The sequence below is a fragment of the Terrapene carolina genome, unplaced genomic scaffold (genome assembly GCF_002925995.2).
Source record: "Terrapene carolina triunguis isolate 2854851 unplaced genomic scaffold, T_m_triunguis-2.0 Scaffold180, whole genome shotgun sequence".
NCBI classification, from domain to species: domain Eukaryota; kingdom Metazoa; phylum Chordata; order Testudines; family Emydidae; genus Terrapene; species Terrapene triunguis.
Window position 1 is genome coordinate 6,758,467 of NW_020664531.1, and position 21,896 is coordinate 6,780,362.

Consider the following 21,896-nt stretch of genomic DNA (forward strand, 5'->3'; position numbering starts at 1 on the left):
GTGTCACACTGACATGCCAATGGCAGCATCAGAAATAGAAGCCAGGAGCCCTGGCCCCCAGTCCTCTGCTCTACTTATTAAATCATAGCGAGCACTCTCTAAACTGGAGAGATTTCCATATGAAATCTTTCCCTTCTATTGTGCTAGCACAAAACAGCCTTCTTTAAAGGACAATCCAGTCATCCCGCACATAGTTTGAATTTTTACATATTTTCTTCCATATTTTAATCTCTTAGTACACCTATTCATGAAGTGCCTATGAAACTGGGTATGCTTGATATCGTTTAAATTAAGAGAAAACCACTTTTTCACAAAAGAGGCTGCTATATCCCATGAAATCACCGATCACATCCACACCTACCCAGAAAGGTAGCAACACAGAGATAGAACACACCAAACTTGTGATACAGAGGAAAGGAATCTTGACCTGTAGACTAAATATCAAGAGATTCCAGAATCTGTGTTAGTGAAAAGTCTGGACAAAACTATGCAATGTGCATCACACATTAGAAAAGAGTCCAGACTGACACATGTACTGTAAACGTGACGTTTAGAGGACTCCCAACCTGGCTTTTCTTTTTGTATGGGATTCTCATTACACAGGAACAAAATAAGAAGGCTGTATCAGATGTACGAAAAAGAAATTAAATTGGTTAAACAGACTGTGTTCTGCTTCCATAGCCAAAATTTGGAGTTTTAAACTGCATTTTCTAACACATAATTACTTAATCCTAAAATTCATTTCAGTGTCCGTGTGATTTATCTTATAATGAACAGCTGCTAGAAAAAGCAAGGTGTTTTAGTATTTAAGCTGTGATATGTGGAACATACAGTATTTACTAGATGTTCTGCTTTTGCTTAACACAAAGTTATACCTACTGTTTGAAATGCAGAGATGAAAGCAGTTCAATTTTCAGACCTGGCCTTTAGCCAATAGCAAATCAGTTTTTACAAAGCTAAACGATATTAGAAGGCTTATAAGAGCAGTAAGAACTTACAGTGGAACCATGAAGGTAAAGCTTTCACTTCCAAACTGTAAGAGCTAACACATTTATTCCCAATAGTAATTCTAAACAGAAGGCAGCTTTACATCAGTTACAATCCTTAATGAAAAAACCACAGTGGTTATTATCTCAAATTACAATGTTAGAAACATATATAGGTGGACTGTGCTATAGGCCAATATGTGGGGGTATTAGCACTTCATTATGTGCTGCTGCTTGATAGAAAAGTATTTTTGTGTACAGTAACTCCTCACTTAACGTTGTAGTTATGTTACTGAGAAATGTAACTTTAAGTGAAACGACGTTAAGCGAATCCAATTTTCCCATAAGAATTAATGTAAATGGGGGGGTTAGGTTCCAGGGGAAGTTTTTTTTGCCAGACAAAAGGCATTATATACATTTTAAAAAAGCAATGTAATACAGGTATAAGTTTTAAACAATTTAATACTACAATCATCACTGCTGAGTATGAAGCTTCGTTGAGGTGGTGGAGTCAGAGAGTGGAATAGGATGGATTGTCCGGCTGCTCCTCTTGCAAACACAGGCACTGATTTTGCCAGGGGCAGGGAGCTCAACCCTCGGCCCATCCACTCCACCCCTTCCCCCAAGCCCCTACCCTTGACCCACCTCTTCTCCCCCCCCATCTCCTCCCCCTTTACTTCGCACGCTGCGTCCTCGCTCCTCCCCCGCTCACTCCCCTCCCTTCTGAACGCTGCAAGCAGTGCGGTAACAAGGGCAACCTGCCGCCCCCCCGCGCCTCCCCCAAGTATCTCCCGGCCCGACTTGCTCCCCCCAACCCCTTTCTGGCCCTGGACCAGAGCAACTCCATGCTGCCTCCCTGCAGCAACTGCTGCCGCAGGGTCCTAGTGCCCCCCATCTTAACTGCCAGGGCAGACTGACTCTGAGCCTGCCTTTCCCCCTCAGACCCTTTCATTTTCCAATGGAACCCTCCAGCAACACAGGGGGGCACCCGCAGTCACTGCTCCTGCCCCATGCTGGGCAAAGAGGCAGCCCCATCCCTCACTCGCAGTGAAGCTACAGTCAAGGGCAACAGCAGGGGAGGAGGCGCACCCAACGCCCCCCGGCACCCACCATGGGGGAGGCGAGGGAGATTCCTGGACCTGAGAGGGGCCCTAGGAGCACATGCAGTGACAGTGTGCTGCTGGGGGGGCACGAAAGGGGGACTCCTCCCCCAGAGCTTGCTGCTGCCGGCAGGGAAAGGGCTGGGGAGAGTCCTCTCTGGCCCCTGTCCCAGAGCAGCCTGCCTGCACCCCAAACTCATCCCCAGCCCTGCCCCACCCCAGAGCCCACACCCCCAGCCAGAGCTTTCACCACCACACCACACCCTCAACCCTAGCCCTGAGCCCCTCCAGCACCCCAAACACCTTATCCCCAGTCCCAGCCAGAGCCCTCACCCACCACACCCAAACCCCCTGCCCCAGCCCTGAGCCCCTCCCACACCCCAAACCTCCCATTCCCAGCCCTCACCCCTACTCTCGCCCTGAGCCCCTCCCACACTCCAAACCCCTCATCTGCAGTCACAACCCACTGCCCTCACCCCTGCACCCCAGCCCTCCACACCCCTCCCATCCCCAAACTCCCTCCCAGAGCCTGCACCCCAACCCCCTGCCCCAGCCTAGGGCCTACACCCCAGACCTCCTCCCTCACCCAAACTCCCTCCCAGAGCCTTGGGCGGGTGTGGGGGGGGGCGGAGTTTGGGCGGGGGCAGGTTCTGGGCACCACCAAAATTTCTACAAACCTGCCACCCCTGATCCTGCCCTGCAAACCTGAACTCCCAGCATTCTCAGGACACATGCTGATCCCTAGTGGCCACTGCCGATATCCAGCACCTCCTTCCTCTCTTAACCTGTGAGTCCCTCTCTGGATTGGAACTGGACTGGAACCAAAGACCATCTTGGAAGCAACATTACCAGCCCAAGCAGTCAAAAATCATGAGTTGATCCCCCAAAATCACAGGCTCTACCACCGCCCCTTCATTCATTCTTCAGGGTCAGGCCCTTCCCTCCGAGAGGGACTGAGGGACCTGCCACCGAAGAGCCGGCCCTTGGGGAAGGCGCAATTTTATATTCTTGCCTCGGGTGCAAAATACCTAGTTATGGCTCTGCTGCATGGGGTCTGCCGGTGGGCGGGAGGCGCTGTGGGGACGGGGGGGGGGGGGACGACGTAGGGAGGCAGCCAAACAACGTAAGAGGGAGCATTGCACAACTTTAAATGAGCATGTTCCCTAATTGATTAGCAACGTAACAACGTTAACTGGGACGACTTTAAGTGAGGAGTTACTGTAATTTTAAAGTAAATGGCAAGGTGAACAGAGCTTATGTACATGTGGTGTTGGTTCATTCTAAATCAAACGAATAAATATATAAAGTCCATGGTCCCAGGCACAAATGGATGTAACTGATTACTTCTTTGGACAAGATACTCATTCAGCACATAAAAATCATTTGCTGCCTGCCCTGTTGGACACATGTGTGAAGGGCTGTATTATTAAAATGTCAAGGTGGTAGATGGATTTTGGAGTTTAAATATAGCAAACTAGGATTAATAAAAATTAAAACTGATAACTCCTTTCTGATGGAGCTCAGGAAGCCTTGTCCACTGTTTCAACAATGGGCTCACTCAGTACATTACTTTTATTTCTCAAGCAGTATTCAAAAAATAAGTCTCTCTGGAAATTTTAAATAATTTTAACACTGTCCTTTCACAACAGACAATCTTGACATCTGTTTGACCACAATCAAGCAACAGAACTTCTCATAGGAGGTAGAATATCAAAAACCTAAGGTGTGGCTGATTGTAGATAAATATCAGTTTACCATGTGTCCTGAAGTTCAAACACACACTCACACATTTTGGATGACACCCTTACCCCCATTCCAGCACCTATATACTGAGTAAAAGGGCCCAAACAGCATAAAGCAGCCTAGGAGCCTCTCTGCACAGGAAGCATGGAAGACAGCCATGTGGCTGCCTTCTGAGGACCTCTCACAAGCCCTGGCATAGAGGGATTATGTTGGCAGAAAGAGCATGTTAGGGAGCACAGCTACTGCAGAAATTCCAGGCTATAGGGCTGTTCAGAAAGGATGCCATAATTTAGGCCCACAGAACAATCTAAAATATGCTGGGGCCACTACCAGACTTTGGGGTGGGGGTCAGTCTAATGAAGGGCTTTTACTAACAGGTAAATATATTGTTTAACTGGAATTCTCTGTTCCTCTGCTCTCTGCCAGGTTTATCTAGGCTCACAGGAGATGGATGGAATATCTGACTATGTCTTTGGTTAATTATCTCCAACCCCCCCCAATTTATTAACTTAATCATTGAACCAAAAGGCAATGAAATCTCTCATTGAACCCTTTTGACTTCTGAACTCCAGGTTTTCCTGGGACAAGTCTGAAGGAATGGCTTTGTTACTCATTGTGCCAGTGTGTTCAGGCTCTATGGCTGGGTGTTGCAAGGTTTTTTGACTCCGTGGTTTCAAGCAGGAAGCTGTGCGAAGAAGGGACAACATTCTTCAGAGTGCACGCTGCCTCTAGAGTTGATTTCAACACCTGGGAAACGGGGAAAAAACCTGCCGTGGCTGCAGGTCGTAAAAAAGACCCTATTTGGGAATATTTTCAAGAAATTCCGGTGCCCCGGGGTAAAAGAGGTACATGTGCAAAATGTAAACAGTGCAACAAAAGAGATGCAAGGCCTGGGTGTCAGAATGAACCAAGAGTATGAAAAATGCTCCTCAGAAGGCAATGACTTTGAAGATCACATGGACATGTGTGGATCAGTCAGTAAACTTATTTTTCTACCATTCTTATGGACTGCCTCCTAAACGATTAAATGACCACTTAGATTATTGTCATACATTTGTGTTTTGTGTGGATTACTTCTGAATTTCAAAATATAATGGGCATGTTAGTTTGCTGTGACAGCATTTAACAATTAAATTTTTGCTGGTACTGCTGGACTTCTGAAGTGATTTTTTATTGCTCAGTATAATCACACATCCTAGACGAAGATTTCATGTTCAAAAGTAAAGTATGATTAGGCATTTATGAATTTTAACCATTTTAAAAATGCCATTTTCCCTCCTAAGCTGTTTGGTATGTTGCTAGAAATAACGGTTTAAATATATTTAGATCGATAACCCCTCTGATTTATTTAATTATTTTCCCTATAAAGCTGGGTTTGGAATAAATTATATCCTTTAAACTGTGGTACAAACAGATACAGTAAGAGGAACCTTTCATTTACAATCTCACTTTTCTAAAGCAGTGCAATGAGTAACATTCAGTGAGAGAGTGATTTTTTTTTTCCATTTTGTTTCAGAGGACAGTGTAGCCACAAGGGATTATGATATGCATCATCTCAATGCCTACATCTGTCAGCTGCCGGTACCACAGTAGTGCGGCAACTAAACATACAATAGACAATGAACTACCTTTTAAAAAAATAAATAAATAAATAAAAATAACGACTTTCTTCAGCATCCAGTAAAACCATGGATGAGTTCGTAACCAGGACCAGCAAATTCCATCAAGACTCCATAGATTAAAAGAAATTTTGGTTCATTTATGCAACAAATTTTCCCCTTTGTCTTGTTCAGAACAAACATTTGATTGACATGGTTCGTTCATTATGACCAGGCTACGCTCCAGCGGGCTGAGCAGACATTGCCAGCAGGTTGCTAGATAAAGTTTATGAGAAGGAAATGGACCAGCGTGCAAAAAAACACTAATGGGAAATTAGTTAATCTGAGTCTTGATAGCTGGAGCAATGTACACAATGATTCAGTAATGTGTACTTGTGTGACAGCAGAAGATGGGGTTGTCTATCTTACAGTAACAATTGGTACATCAAGAAAAGCCCACACAGCAGAATACTTAAAAGTAGCAGTAAAGGTTATAACAAGCTGTGGACAAAAATTCAAGTTTGTAGCTTTGTAACAAACAATCGTGCAAATATAACAAAGGTGAGAAGATGATGATAATGAAGGAAACTTGAAACTTATATGTGTACAGTGCTCATCTGATGTAACTTTTAGCCAAAGACTTAAGTACAACTGCAGGAATAAAGGAAAATGTTGTTGATAGTGCAAAATACTTCAGAATAACAACCACTTTGCTTCAGATTCACAAAAGAGAACAAGAGGATTTCTCCCCCAAGATGTACAATGGAATTCAGGGGTTGACTGTTTTGAGCTACATACTGAGAACAGGCCTATTCTGATGACAACTTGTGAAGAAAATAGTGACAAAATAGATGGAACGATCACAGCCAAAGTAGTCAACATGGGACTAAAGAGAAATGTAGAAGATCTGCTGATTATACCGAAACCTATTTCCCTCGCCTTGGACACCCTGCAGAAGGATTGCTGCTTTACTACTGCTGCTGTTGAAATTTGGAAAGAACTTGAAAAGCCATTGAAGAAAGAAATACCAAACAACAAAGTTAAATTGCAGGCAATAAAGAAATAGATGGATCAAGTCCTTATTCCACCTAATTTTCTTGCCAATATTCTCAAGCCAAAGTAGATGCCTAACTGCTGAAGAAGAAGATGCTGCTATGATAAGATGCTATGCATCTAATAATTACCCATCAATAATGCCAACCGTAACAAATTTCAGGGCTGGGGGTGAACCTTTCAAGCAGTACATGTTTAATGATGATATTTTAAAGAAAGTCCCCACTGAACTGGTGCAAGTCACTAGCTGAACACCTGGAACCAGAACCTGTTGAAGTGCTAAGCCAGCTTTTGACAGCAATAGCCTCTTCTACATGCACAGAAAGAATATTTTCTTCATTTGGACTAATTCAAAGTTGAGAAATCAATCGGGAGTTGACAAGGAAAACTTGTCTTTCTCTTCTAGTACATCAGTGGTGGGTAACCTGTGGCCCATCAGGGTATTTCGCTGGCGGGCTGCCAAACGGCTTGTTTACATTTGCATGGCTACCCAGAGCTCCCAGTGGCCGCGGTTCGCTGTTCCCAGCCAATGGGAGCTGCGGAAAGCAGCGGCCAGTACATCCCTGCGGATCACCAGTTTTGAGATCTAATTTTGAGATTTTCTGCTGTGGGGGTAGATTTACCGTTGTTGGCACAAGAGCTATGCTGCCAGGAGGCTGCTGCTCCACACACCTGGAGAAGAAGAGGTTGCAGGAACTGCCTCCACATCAACCTTCTTCCACAGTGCTCTTTCTACAGTGTATGGCCCTGCGCACCCCTGCTTGTGCAAAAAGACAATAGTCCATTATTAACCTGGAATAGACTCCCAATGTCTAAAGACTTCACTATCGTCTTTAGACAATAGGAGTCTATTCCATCATCTATCTGTGCAGCCACAGTAACTCATCATTAAGATGAATGAGAGTTACTCATGCATACTGAAAGAGAACAGACCTCTTCGTTTCAAATAAGATTGAAAGGATCAAGCCATTAATATATACATTGCTTAAACACTAAAATCTCCAGATTCACAGTCAGAGAGAAATATCATCTCAAGCATGGATTAATCAGGACTGACTCTGTAGAAGAGCACATTGCACTGTGTCTGTGAAATTTGTATATAGGTTTGTGATAATCTTTCTAAAACTGAACAGTTTATGCCATAGACAGAAATTTATTTTTTTCTGTTTGCACTTATAAAAACACCGTTAGCACAGTTCATAATGATTTGCAAGTTAAACTATTCTTTTTTATTCTACACCAAGACTCTGTAGACAAGGATTTAACTCTCAGTAATTCACTAATCTGAAATGTACCAGGACCAATTTTCTCCATAGGCAGGATATGTCACAGTGGCTAGTAAACAGATATACAATGCTGGAATGTGTTACTAACAAGTTTAATCAGAGGAATGCTTATCCACCTATAACAGACTGTACAGTGGATTGCCATTTAAGTCAACATTTATAATCAGTTAGCACACAGTCACACGCAAGACACCACAATTATGATAGTATATTAAGTAGTACAAATGGATTCTACTTTCCTGTATCTAGAAAAGGAAATAAATACGATAACACAGATAGCACTGTGTTAAAAAAAAATCAGCACGTACCAATAGTTAATTATAACTACTGCAATCTCTAAAATCTCTTTACCTTACAAGAGTTACTGTGCGGTCTTATTTAGTTGTGTTGATCTTTAAGGAGTAAATTAATGACCAATATTTGCATAGTAACATACTAATTCTGATCTTACACCAAATGTAAATCTATAGTAACTCAGTTGAAGTCAATGGAGTTCAACCGTTGTAAATTAGGTCAGAATCAGGCACCAATATTAGTCTATGGGACGTACAATATCTCAGCGCTTGTACGGTAACATCCACATCCATACAGAAAGCCTTAGACATCATATTTGGACATGCCACATTCTCCTGTCACTTTGAAAAACCTTTCAGATGGGCCAAGCTGCTTTCCCATTATACATAACAGAGTAGAAGGAAACATTTGGAATAGCTCAAAACGTTATTTAAAAAAAATACAGATATGTGAAAGGATTTCTCTCTCTCTACTGTAATAAATACACTGTAGCAGGATTTATGACACAAGGATTTGGATTACCTTCAAAGCTATGTTTTTCCATTAACCAAAGGCCTCTGAATATGTTCCAGACACAGGTAATCAGATGATTAGCTACTTCATTATTATTCAGTTTGCATCTAGGTTTTTGAGGGGAGGATCTATTCAGACAATCCAATAGTATGCCATGCTTGTCTCTGCTGTTGCCACCCATTGTTTTCTTTAGTTTAAACTTCATTTTCTATTTAATTAGCTGCCTCACCTCTCTAGGGCTTCTTTAAATTCTGACCTTTGCAGAACCGAGCTAAGCAAAAGTTCCCTGGGAGAGCAAGAAGTCATACTCCTCCACTAGTTACACATGGCAGGCCCACACTGATCAGTCAAGGCTGACTCCAGGAAGTATGCTCAGAGAAAGCAATAACCCATATATGGGGAAAACTATTATAACTACATTGACAGCTGCTCTATAACATCTACCCTTAAAAAGGAGTGCAGTTATACTTGTTTTTTCTTCATACCTGCCTACACATGGTGACAGGCACAGAAATATCTCTCAATCACGGTGATCAAACCCAGATATTGCATTCTTTTCCCTGGAAGCTGACTGTGCAGCTCAGAGACATGTGTTCTGTTTTGTCAGTTAATTCTTAAATCATTGAAGTAGAAGAAACCATAACATCTTACAAAAGAGATATGGAGTGAGTCAAGTAAGAGGTGAGCAAGAGTTTGCTTTTAATTTGCCTGAATAAAGCTAGTGAACAAAGAAGTTAAATTTCTGTAAAGCAGTTTGTATGTGCGCAAAAGAGAGTACATGCGTCCAGGGGTACGTGTATGAGAGAGAAAGTACCCCAGGATAAATAAGTGAAAGAGTGAGTGTGTGTCAGTCCATGAGTGTGTGAAAGTGAATTTAGAGAAGAGTGTGTGTGTCTGTGTGTGCACACAGGTCAGCCCCCCCATCCAAGATCACCTTCATGTGCTTTTTGACACGCACATTCTCTTTTTCATGCACACTTCACACCTACTTCTCATACACATGCCAGACCCTCCACTCACTTACTTTTCAACCCCCCCCAACTCAGTTACACAAAGCCCGACTCTACCCCATTCACCCCTGCACCTGCCAAGTCACTGCATATTCTCAGTGAGTCATCCTTCCAGACTTCCAGTCAACCTCATTCAGTCACCATTCAGTCCTGACTTGTCAGTTCTCTCCATCCCAAATCAATCGCTTCTATTTCCTCTCCTCCTGTCTCTCCAGATTTGTCTGCTAGGTCTTTGGAGGGAAATATTGGCGCCTGGAAGGGGGCTGGGTACAACAGCAGTACTGAACCTGGATTCAGACAAGATGACAGCAAGGAAGGAACAGGCCTGCATCAGTGTACTGTGAGCCTGATCTTCATTCCCCCTCCATGAGCCTCAGCTAGTTGGAATCAGAAACAATCAGAAACCTGGGGCCCATGCGGCTTGTTTTGCTTAAGTATAGTGAGCGGTGCTCTCCCTACAGGCCAGACAGCATAACAGAAAAATTCTTCTTTTGGCTTAGTTGCAGCTACACTAGGGAGCTTTGCCTGAATAGGGATAGCTATGTCGCCCTGGGGTGTGTGAATTTTTCATACTCCTCGGTGATGTTGCCATTCTGGCAGAAATTGTAGTACAGACAAGGTCTACATCTGGGTCCAAATTTTTATGTCTAGTCTTGAAGGCAGGGGGGTAACCATTAACCCTTTTTATTACCCAGATATTCAAGTCTCCTCACCCACACAAGGTGACTCAAAGCCCATAGTCAATGGGAGCCTTCCAAATTAAGGCAATGAAGATCTAAAGGGCAGTTGAGTCTCATTCACTGGCCAATAAATATTTGGCCTTTTTGCCATCCAGTGTTGCTGTGAATTAGTGATGATTTTGAATGTGTTTATGTACTGGAGATAAAGTGTGCTAAAGTAACCAACTCATTTCACAGAGTTAAAAGAAGAAAGATGTTAACATCTTTCAGTCACTACATTTATGGGCTGAATTTAGGCCAATGAGATAGAAAGTCTCCGGCCATTAGCAGTCTCCTGAGCCATCCAGTCCCTCTCCCGCTTGCCACATTTCCATCAGAACAACCTATTTAAATAACATGAAGTGATGATCTGAAAATCACTCATTGATCCAAAATCTGAACCCACAACAAGAAAAGATAGTATCACCTGGTCCCAACCTTGCCAACAAATCCAGAAGAGTGATGAGCACTGAGATCCAACATACCTAAAACATTATCGTTTTTAATTAAGTCACATATCTGTATAATGGACAGTTCCAAAGGGTATTTTGAAAATCTTTTCTAACTCTCTGCAAAGGAAGATTTGAGCAGCTATTGATGCTGAACTATGAGAACTTGAGGATGAATTCTCTCTCAAACCTCGACAGAAGTTTTGGAATTAGAGCTCTCAACTTTAAAGTCTTATTTCCTGTTCTTTTAAATATGAACAAATGAAAAAGAAAAATTCTAGATCGCAGAGAAGATAAATCCAGTATTACTAGTTCTGTAGTAAATTATGCATAATTTTTGTTAAAGTACTTCTTTGTATTGTAATAGTCACATTGGATTTCTGCAATATGTTCTACATGGTGGAGTACCTGAAGACCATTTGGAAACTACAATAAGTGTAGAATATTATAGAGGTAAGCGCTGCCCGGAGCCCGCACCACTCCCACACCCCACACCCCTGCCCAGCCCTGAGCCCCCTCCCGCTCCCAAACTCCCTCCCAGAGCCCGCACCCCCTCCCCCACCCACCCTGGTGAAAATGAGTGAGTGAGCAAGGATGGGGAGAGCGAGCAATGGAGGGAGGGGGATGAAGTGAGCGGGGACGGGGCCTCGGAGAAGGGGCGAGGCAGGGGGTGAGGAAAGGGTGTTCGGTTTTCTGAAATCGGAAAGTTGGCAACCCTAGCACTACAGAACAGTTGCGATCAGCTGGGATGCTGATGGTGAGGCTCCCTAGTCTGAGGACTGGGGGCAATGCAATTATTGTTCCAAAGAACAGCATTCATTGACATTCAGGGCATGCTGCAAGGAGTATTTACCCAGGCTTTCGCTGAGATGGTTGTTTAAAGAGAGTTTGTGGGAGTTGGGTTTGGCAGGTATTTTGTTTGCATTCCGATAACATATTCTTTTCTTGTATTGTACACCTACCTACATTTACAACAGATATAAATTGAGGGAAGAGGGAGAAAAATCAAGTGTCTATTCGAGGAGAGGTCAGGTCTAGACACGCACCCAAATCATTCATGCTGCTTATTTTGGCCCTATCAAAGAGAATTAGAAAATCAGGAATTGTGAAAGGTGGCCGCAGCTGATCCTGTGCAATTAGAGAAAAAAAAAAATTATACCATAGAATATCAGGGTTGGAAGGGACCTCAGGAGGTCATCTAGTCCAAGCCCCTGCTCAAAGCAGGACCAATCCCCAGACAGATTTTTGCCCCAGATCCCTAAACGGCCCCCTCAAGGACTGAACTCATAAACCCTGGGTTTAGCAGGCCAATGCTTAAACCACTGAGCTATCCCTCCCCCCGAAACATGCTTTCTCCCTGAAACAAACAACAAAACAGACACACCAAAACTATTCAATATTTGACTATTCTGTTTACAGTCTGCTAAGGTGTTGAACACATAACAGAACTGTGAACAAAATGCTAGATGATACTCTTAAATCACAAGAACACGTATTTCAGGTGGAATGCATAAAATTATTACTTTTGGGGTGTAGGTTGAGGTTACAGAAGGAAATCAATGAATGCCAAGAACAGCTGGATTGTAATAACAATTGGCACTTATGCAGCACTTTAAATGTGTTTCTTTTAGTTTATAAATTGTTCTTACTAGAACAGTCTTATAGGAACTGATTAAATTCTCATTTAAATCAACTGAAGGGAGCCTTTTCATTGGCATGCTTGGGAAGTGGATTACAGCCTCGGTACATATAACTGTATGTTCAAAGCACAGTATAATACAAACATCTAATGAGGATGTACAAAACCTGGTGAGGTAGCTTAAAAAATGTATTCTTCATTTAGACACGGCACAGAAAAATGACTTGCTTAGAGGCATGCATGTTAGTGTGGTAAAGCCATGATTATGAGTTTTCTGACTCCTATCACTGTGCTCATTCTACTAGGCACGTTCCCTCTTTGTAACTACCTATCGGTGTGATTTCTATAAACATATAGTAACCATTGTGCTTAAACTTTTCATCTTCTTTAATTGCATGTCCACTTCCAGAACATGTCCCACCAAAGACTTCACTTCCGCCAAGTACAACCTGTAGTGGGCAAAACGCTTATCTGGCTTCATACATGTGATGCAGCGATGTTGACTCCTTTTTCCTTTTTGAGAGTATTAGAAGTCATGAGCAAAAACCAAACAATTCTTTCTAGGCACAAATGTTTAATCAAAGGATAAAAATGGGTGGCTTATTTTATCCTACTCTCTCTTCCCCTTCACTGGCTCCACTGAATGTCAAAGGGCAGCGTAGTTTCTAATGGGCAAATCTCACTTTTAATTTCTGCACTGAACTAAGCATTTAAAGATTCAAGTCAATTATAGACGAATGTATTTCAGTCTAAGATATTCCCTGAACAAAAATTCTGTGTTAAAATCTAGTTAAAGTTGCCCAGATAAATAAATAAAGTTGCCCAGCACAACCTTAAAAAAGCCAAGAAATCCCTAGTCTTTAGCCAGCCCTTGTAACGTGCAACCACGACTTCATCTCCTCCACATTACCTCACCAACACCCACCCCATACGAAACAAATACCTCTGCCCTCCACGCCCACACAAAACATGTAACACTGAACTGCAACTATGTGGAGTTGCATGGTCATTTTTCTAATTGTTTGGAATACCAGATTGGGCTTAAACTAAAGTAGATGGTTAGTTAGTGTGTATGGTGTAGATTTTTAATTGATGGTTACATGTTTAAGTATTGTGTTAATAGAAGGAATTAGTTGGTTATTAAATAGAAATACGCTGTGATAGTGTTTATCATTTTGCACAGTTGTTTATTCTAGTACTGTTATTCAGGTGATATAATGAGGAAGAATGGTGTTGTATTTTGATCTTTCAGTAACTGGTTTTTGTGGTCACGTTAAGGTGAAAACCAGAGGTAATGCATGGGGTTGTTAAACTACTGGAAACCCAAAGAAAAGAAAAAAAACAGAGCAAAATTTCAAAAAAGGGAGCATTTTAAAATATTTGATCTGCAGAAGTTATTAGGCTATTTTAATGAAAATATTCACAGGAAGTTCAGTTGTGCCATGAAGGGTTATTGTGCCAAATTTGGAGATGAAATTAATTCAGAAATACATAAAACAGAGGAATTTCCATCACATTTTATGTGGAAATTATAATGTAACCTTAACTTCAGTGTTACTGCTGATGACTCCACAAAACTGCCTCACATTGTAATTAATAGGATTTTCCATTTTTTTAATTCTCCCCCTTAGAGGAGGAACAGCAACAATCATTCTTGCGGCTCTTCCACGGAACTCTACTGAACAATTAGGTTTTGTTCAGGAGTATTACATTTAAAAAAAAAAAACTCAGAAGAGCAGCCTCCTAAGGCACTTATGATCTTGGCGGAAAAAAACATTTATTAAAAAAAAAAAAAAAAAAGATGAATGATTATTCAGTTTCATCCCCTCATTCCACAGATCACTATGAAAAGAGGGTACCAGAGATAATCTATCTCACACTGGCAATCATCTGAAAGTAATAAGCAATGTCCTCTGTTCCTGCTGTGCGATATCAAAAGAAAAAATGCTGGGAAAAGCATTGCATTCATGTATTATTAAAATAACTTACCATGCCGGGAAAGATTCCTGTTTGTGACCTCTCCTTTCTCACGGAACCCAGGGCTCACGCTGAGCCCTCCCACATCCCCATCAGGGCTGGTGAAGCCATTCACTTGACTCGTGTCCCTGGAGACTGTGTTAATGCGGGTCGGGATAGGTTCAAATGTAGGGTCCAGTTCCAAGATCAGCCGATTCAGCTGCTCAATTGACTGGTCGATATCCAGAGTAGGAGAGGATGGTAGGTCCTCGGCATTCACTCCTAAAGCCAGGCCATTTGTGTCTTTCTCGGCTACTAATCTGGATTTAAAAGCCTCGGGCACTGGGTGTTCTGCTACTTCACTGGAACTCGGCACAGCCCCTATCCCCCGCTGCACAGCATCTCTGCTGCTGGATCCCCGGGTGGGTGTGTCAGGGATTCTGGGCTGGCTCTGCACATTGCCTGAATTCTCTACAGTGCTAGGAATGCCAAGCCTTACTTCACTCTCAGGGGAGTAGGTGTACTGGTGAGCAGTGACCATCTGCTGTTGGCGCACCCAAGTCTGGGTAGAGTAGTTACTAGGGCCATAAGCCTGAGGCTGAGCGGAAACAGGAGGATTCCTTTGCAGCTGCTGGGATTGCTTAGGCTCACCACTTCCAAATGATCTCTCATACAGGGGGTCCACACCTATTCCCAGGTCAGGGGCCAGAGCACTGTGGTGGTCCTCTCCAGTGTTGCTTCCAAAGCCATCTGAGAGCAGCGAATTCTGACTGCTCTTGTGGCAGCTGAAGTTTCCAAGGTGGGCTGAGTGCTGCCCTTCAGAGGAGGACAGTGTCCCGATGCTGTCCACACTGTGAAGGTCATGGCTGGGCATCTCATCATCCAGAATATCTGTCTCCCTATCCTTCAGTTTGGTGTGTCCGTTCACATGAACCTGAGCTGGCACTATGTGGCGAGTCCCACTGTACTTGCTTTGGGCATCAGTCATATCCTTGAGGGGACTGACTGAGTTTTCTAGGCCGAAGCCACTAAGTAGCTGGTCCAGCTCTGCCTTCTCTTGTGGGCTCAAGCCCCGTTTGATTCCCGGTGCAGGATGCTCCTCGGTCTTGTCCGTCCTTATAGAAGTTGTTGAGTGTCCTGAATCACTGCTGACAGATAGAGTATGGTCACTGTGATCAGGGCTGCTGATCACAGGAACCCCCTGGGCTCCACTGGGGATGCTAGTATCTGAAGAGCTCTTCTTTCTCACTTTAGCATAAAGACTGCCATCAATAGGACCCTGGGTGTGGAGCACTGTGAAAGGAGAAGCAACAGGGTCAGGGAAAGAAAAGGACAGAGTATTAGATACAAGCATTGAACAGCATTACATTACATTACATTGCAGAGGTACTGCTGACAGCACACTCATTAATTTTCTTTGTAAATACATGCTCGTTTTAAAAACCAAACATCAACCAAAAGCACTCTCTTGCCTTATGGAACACATTTCAATTTACAGCACGGCCCTTCCTAAAATTGTAGTATGAAACAAGAGGAGAAAAAACAGTTATGTACATGACCTTGTAGCAAAATACAATTCTCTACTTTTATACTTTCATAGAAGTGAAATCATGGCGGTGCAATAACAAGACCACTGTTTACACTGGTTTGAAGACCCACACTATTACGTACCGGGAATTTGAGAGACATGACCAGGATCCATTCCACTAAGACTGAACAAGGTCTACTGGAACTTTCATGTTGTGCTCTTAGCATATGTTTTGCAACTGCCAGTCTGCCAGCTCCTACTAAATATGTTAAACATATTACCACTGATCAACCGCTATTGTTTTCTTTTTGGTAGCCCACAGAAATGACAGGTACTTAATCAGAGCAGGAGTCTGTGTGCAGCGTATCAGAACATAAACAGTATCACTCAACAGAGGCATGAACACAAAATCTAACTAGCTTTGTATGATACATATTGTATATACCTATATACCTTTAGTGGGTATTTTCTTTTAAATTTTAATAATGTCAAGGCAACTATTTCTCACAAGTCAGAGTATGAAACACAGGGATAAAGAGAATCAGGCTAAACCTCAACTCCACAAGAAAGAAAGAAAGAAATCTACTGCACTTGTATAACATTTGTCATGGAGTATGAGCATCCTTGATTTTGTCTCTGATCTGCAAAAGACTTTAATTAAGAAGTTCATATCTAGTCAGACATGCAGAAATTGTATGTAACTGAGAAATTTTATAATATGCAACAATAATTGGGGTGGGGGGATGCAAGGGAATGTATCCACTCAATTTAATAGTGTAGAGTGCGGAAACAGACCAAATTCTGCTCCTGATTATACCAGTGCAACCCTTGTAATGTCACCGAAGTTGCAGCATTGTAAATGAGAGTCTGTGTGAATCAGGTTTTATAGGAGTGTCTGCTAATTTCTGAGCCAGGTGTCACATTATGATTCCAAACACCTGCAAACTTACTCTACCTACAGTATCTACATAATATAAACAGCTTAAAGGGACCGGTCAATGGGACCGCACACATACTTAAGATTACATGCATGCCTAAATGCTTTGTTGGATTGTGATCAGAGAGAACACAGGTAGCCTCCTCGACAACTGAAGTTTTATTTCAAGTTTCCAAATCCCTTTTGTGTTCAAAATGTCTATATTTGGCCATGCCCAACACAAAACGTTTTGTTTGTTTGTTTGGAAGGTTTCAGCAAACTTGGTCAATTCATTTGAGTTACTTGAACATTAAACGAAACCACTCTTCTCACATATTCTCTCAAAAACTTTTGGACTTGTTTAATTCCGAAATTACTAAAGCTGTAATCCTGAACTGGGCTTGTTTTTATATTATTCAATAAGATTTTAAAAAATACTCTTAATTTTGAAGAATATTGGCTCTGTAGCTTTAATGTTATAAGTATCTGAAGTTGCCTATTTCATGCATAAGATGTACTTTTCTACCATTCATTTTTTAAGATGTAAACTAAGCTCACCCAAACTGAGAGCATCCTACATCCAGGAAGTCTCATATTGAGACTTACCTAGAATGAAAGTGATGCCAAACTAACAACTACAAAATCAAGACAAGGAGATCTAATGTCATATCAAACACATCCCATTCACAATCCAACATATTCTAAAGGAGCTTCCAAACTCAGACCACACTTTGATAGTCATTAACAAAGGTTATTCCTAAACCAGAGCATCCCAAGGCCGCAGCATTGAAAATGTCTGAATTATCCTCAATATATGAAATAACTGAGCATAATTGAACTAGGAGGTTGGTCTCACATCTGTGGACATGTTACTACACGAAAAGCAAGAAAATATTGTGTAATAGGCTTTGCAGATTTCTAGATATGGCCATTATTCAAACACATACAGTATATTTAATTCTGGTATCAGAGGGGTAGCCGTGTTAGTCTGAATCTGTAAAAAGTAACAGAGGGTCCTGTGGCACCTTTAAGACTAACAGAAGTATTGGGAGCATAAGCTGTCATGGGTAAGAACCTCACTTCTTCAGATGCAAGTCTGATATATCTATTATTCTTGGCACTGATGTCATTGTACCTCACTCTGATAGAAACAATTTTCACAATTTTCTCTATATTTGTTTATTTTTATATACATTTATTTTAAAAAGTTATACAATAGAACTCAGATGAATTCCAAAATTAGTATTACGCTCTCAACCTCAACACTGCCCCCTGGTGCATATTCCTTAAAATAAAGTTTTCATCTCATATATAATTTGTCAAATACAGTATACTATTCTGCAAATAGGAATATTTTACACAACCTTATGTTCACTACACATGCATCATGCTGTATTACTCCATTAATACCACTAAAGAAAGAAATAGTTTTAAAACACAAACAAGTTAGGTGACTGAAAATGCCATGACAAACAGACTGTCAGCACCTCATCAGTGACTCTTTATTCTCTAGAGAAAATTTGTCAGAACCGATTTTTACATAAGATTCTGAGGACTTCCTAATCAGTTTGGGTTGGAAATAATAGTGTGAGAATAGCCTCCTCCATGTTATTTCAGCTCTAGCTCTTCTGGTAATAGAAAAAACCAAGAAGCAGAGAGAACATCTTCCTCAAACATTTCAAAACCTCAAAAGAGTTTTGTTTGGCCCCATCTTATTTTATCCAGATCACTTCTCCCATCCCTGTTTGTCGGGGTTCACTAAAGGAAGCTTTTGATAGTCTTCTAGACATTTTGGGCCAAGGAGAATAAATGAAGCTCTTACTATGTTTAAGTGGGTACATATTCTGACAGTTTAGGGAGTAATTCTTTTGGGTTTGTTTATGTAGCTCCCACTGATTTCAAAGAGGTTTGTGCAACCATAGGTAGACTAAGTCCCTTAGCTATTACCTAATTCACAAACTGAATGTGAATCCTCCTCTTGCTCTGAAGAGGACTCTCACAAAACCCTCCATTTGAAAGTGCAATTTTCTGTTGTATGCACAGCCAGGAAAGTAAAATATGTGGTTTCGTTTTGGCAGGATTCATGGCTCATTTACAAGAAAATTTATATTAGGCAGGAATTCCTGAAGAATCATTTGTTACCAACATTTGAGACTAGTTTGATCATGAGGAAACTACTGCATTAAAATGTAGGTCCAGACAAATATTTTTTGAAGGCAATGGACAATTTAGTCTGTATACTTGACATTGCAAGGTCAGCTGACAGATCTGATACACTCACAGATGGGATGCACTGTAACAAATACAATCTTTTCATGGCATGCTTAAAATTACACATTGGTCATGAAATTTTCTGAAATTACTGGTTAGTCTGACTATTTTGTGATTTCAGAAAGGGCCTTATTCATAATGATAACGAATTCATCAGTTTATAATGGCAGGAAAAATGATTTGGTTGGAAAACACATTATTTGTATGGCACACTGCCAAATTTCCTCCAGTTAGAGCACAGCATACTGAATGTTATGTGAGAGGTCTAACAGGTTTCAGTCAATAAATAAAGGGCAAATTTCTAATTTTTTTTTAAAGAGACCAGACATTACGAGTATGTTTCTAGTTAAGAAAAGCACTGCAAAGAATGTCAAAAAATAAGGTTCTGAAAGAACAACAAAAAGTGTAAACCCATCAGGCTAGAACAAACAATTTCCTTCCCCAAGGCATTTCTCTGTGTGCTGATTGTTACAACTCTGCTGAAGTTTACACTGGTAAAGAAAAGGGCTTCTATTCACCAGGCTGAATGCATCACTGATAGGTACATACATGAATGTGTCACTGTACTGTAGTTTGCAGTGTTGTTGTAGCCATGTTCATCCCAGGATATGAGACACAACGGGGGGGGGGAGGTGTGAAGTAATATATTTTATTTGACTATCTTCTGTTAGTGAAAGAGACAAGCTTTTGAGCTATGCAGAACTCTTCTTCAGGTATTTATTGGTCCCATACCTCACCCACCTTGTCTCTCACTGTACTCTATACAGATACTCAAGTACAATACATATGGCTTAGAGAGCTTCATTATAGGAAAAATCATTGATTGATGGTTTCTCAACCTCTTGGATGCCATGCTCTGTCAGCAGTCCTCATTGCTGATAGATATCCTAAGTTGCTATCGGTGCCTGTTGATCAAAGGGTGGAGAGATTGTCATATGGAATTCTTCACTATTGTAACCACAGTTCAATTTAATGTTTTGTTGCTAAAAGAAATCAAAGTGTTTTGTTTTTTTTAAAACGCAACTGTGGGAAAATTATTTTCTGTCCGGCAATAATTTCCTTATGGCTAGTTTCCAGTATAAAAAAACCCAAACAGGCAAACTTAAAATATTGCTTTGATTAGTATGGTTGGATATCGCAACCCCACGACCTAAAACAGATTCAGGAGCTGGGGAAGAACTCATTGGGAGGAAGGTGTAAAACTAACATTCTTGTACTGATAAAAAAGAACTCTTCCTGACTTACTTTTCTCTATTTTCCAAAACTGAACGTAATACCCTATTAGGTAAAGTACCAGTACTGTAAATCCTTCAAACATGCAAGTAAGGCACAAATACACACCCCCAGATGAAACATTCCAGCACATAGATTTGGTGCTTCTTATAAGATGTTAAGGACAAAATCCTGCCCAATGTGGGTGGTTCTTCTAGGAGGGTAAATAATGCAGGTAACTTTTCCTGCATTTGCATCGCCAGCGTCACAGGTTACTCATGGTCAGTGGACTGCTAGGTGGTGGTTACAGCAAATGTGCTTGCTAATCTGCCAACAGGTCATGGACTGCTGGTTTGGGGGCAAGGCTAGCACCTTTGTGCTCCGCAGAGAATATTCACCCTGTTTCTTCCTCAGACATTCTGTATCTATGGCCTGGTCCACACTACCCCCCCACTTCGGACTAAGGTACGCAAATTCAGCTACGTTAATAACATAGCTGAATTCGAAGTACCTTAGTCCGAACTTACCGCGGGTCCAGACGCGGCAGGAAGGCTCCCCCGTCGATGCCGCGTACTCCTCTCGGCGAGCTGGAGTACCGGCGTCGACGGTGAGCACTTCCGGGATCGATCCCAGAACATCGATTGCCTGCCGCCGGACCCTCCGGTAAGTGTAGACGTACCCTTTGTGAGACTGGCCTTCCCACTGCTTGGTCAACATTGCTTGTATTATTATTAATCATTTATAATAATGCCTTGCGACCACAATCTGTTGGGGACCCCATTGTGCTAGGCACTGTACAAACACATAGTATGCACCAAAGAACTTACATGAGTAATGAGTAACAAGAGGATTTTGTCCTAACCACTTACACCGCAGGTTCAGTAGTGAAAAGAAAACAAACACAATCATTTGGTCCTGCATTTTGATATTTTCAAATCTCATAAGCCAAAGGCAAAAAATCAGGGTGGCAGGGGGGAGTTGTTTTTATTTGAAAGAAGAAAAATGCTGTTTGGTCCTATTACTAGAAAACTGGATATATTTTTACATAGCCACATACAGCAGGAAAACAAAACCACAAAGATGACTAGATCAAACTCAATTTTTAGAAAAGTTAGGGTACAATACTGTTCTTCAATATAGTCTCATTTCTGTTACTAATTAGCACCTTAGATTATTAAAATGAAAAGGACTTTAAATCTCATTTACTTTTCACTACTTGTGCTCTTTGTTTGTGTGTTGCACTTCAGGCACTGAAACTACATTGCTCAGTTTCGCTTTCTTCATAGTGCTTTGGAGCAGGCAGTAAAAGAACAGTACTGTTTGGTTTTCCAATACTTCTCAGGATTGTTTTACCAAAAAAATCATTTTTCGCTTAATTAAAAGAATTACAACATTTCTATTCACATTGGGTTATGCAAAATTATAGAGTTGCAGCTTAAACTACTTGGGGGTAATGAGTGTCCCCACTCTTTTAAGTAAGTTAAAAACAACCTTTTGTTATGAGTGTATAAGTGAAATGAGTGGTTTCAAACTCTGAAAAGATCCTATTTCTTGGCTAAGACACTTAATTAATGGCTATTCAAATGCTGGTTCTCATCAGACCTTCAGCCTGAAGTGAGGACT

General features: G+C 41.5%; 1 protein-coding gene across 1 annotated transcript in view; it reads right to left on the reverse strand.

Annotated features, from left to right (window-relative positions):
- LOC112109441 (tensin-3) overlaps window positions 1-21,896 on the reverse strand; it is a 352,165-nt gene that overhangs the window by 82,313 nt on the left and 247,956 nt on the right. The window contains exon 19 of the mRNA XM_026654112.2: window positions 14,380-15,639. Within this exon, the coding sequence (XP_026509897.1) occupies window positions 14,380-15,639 (1,260 nt within the window). The remainder of the gene's footprint in view (window positions 1-14,379; window positions 15,640-21,896) is intronic.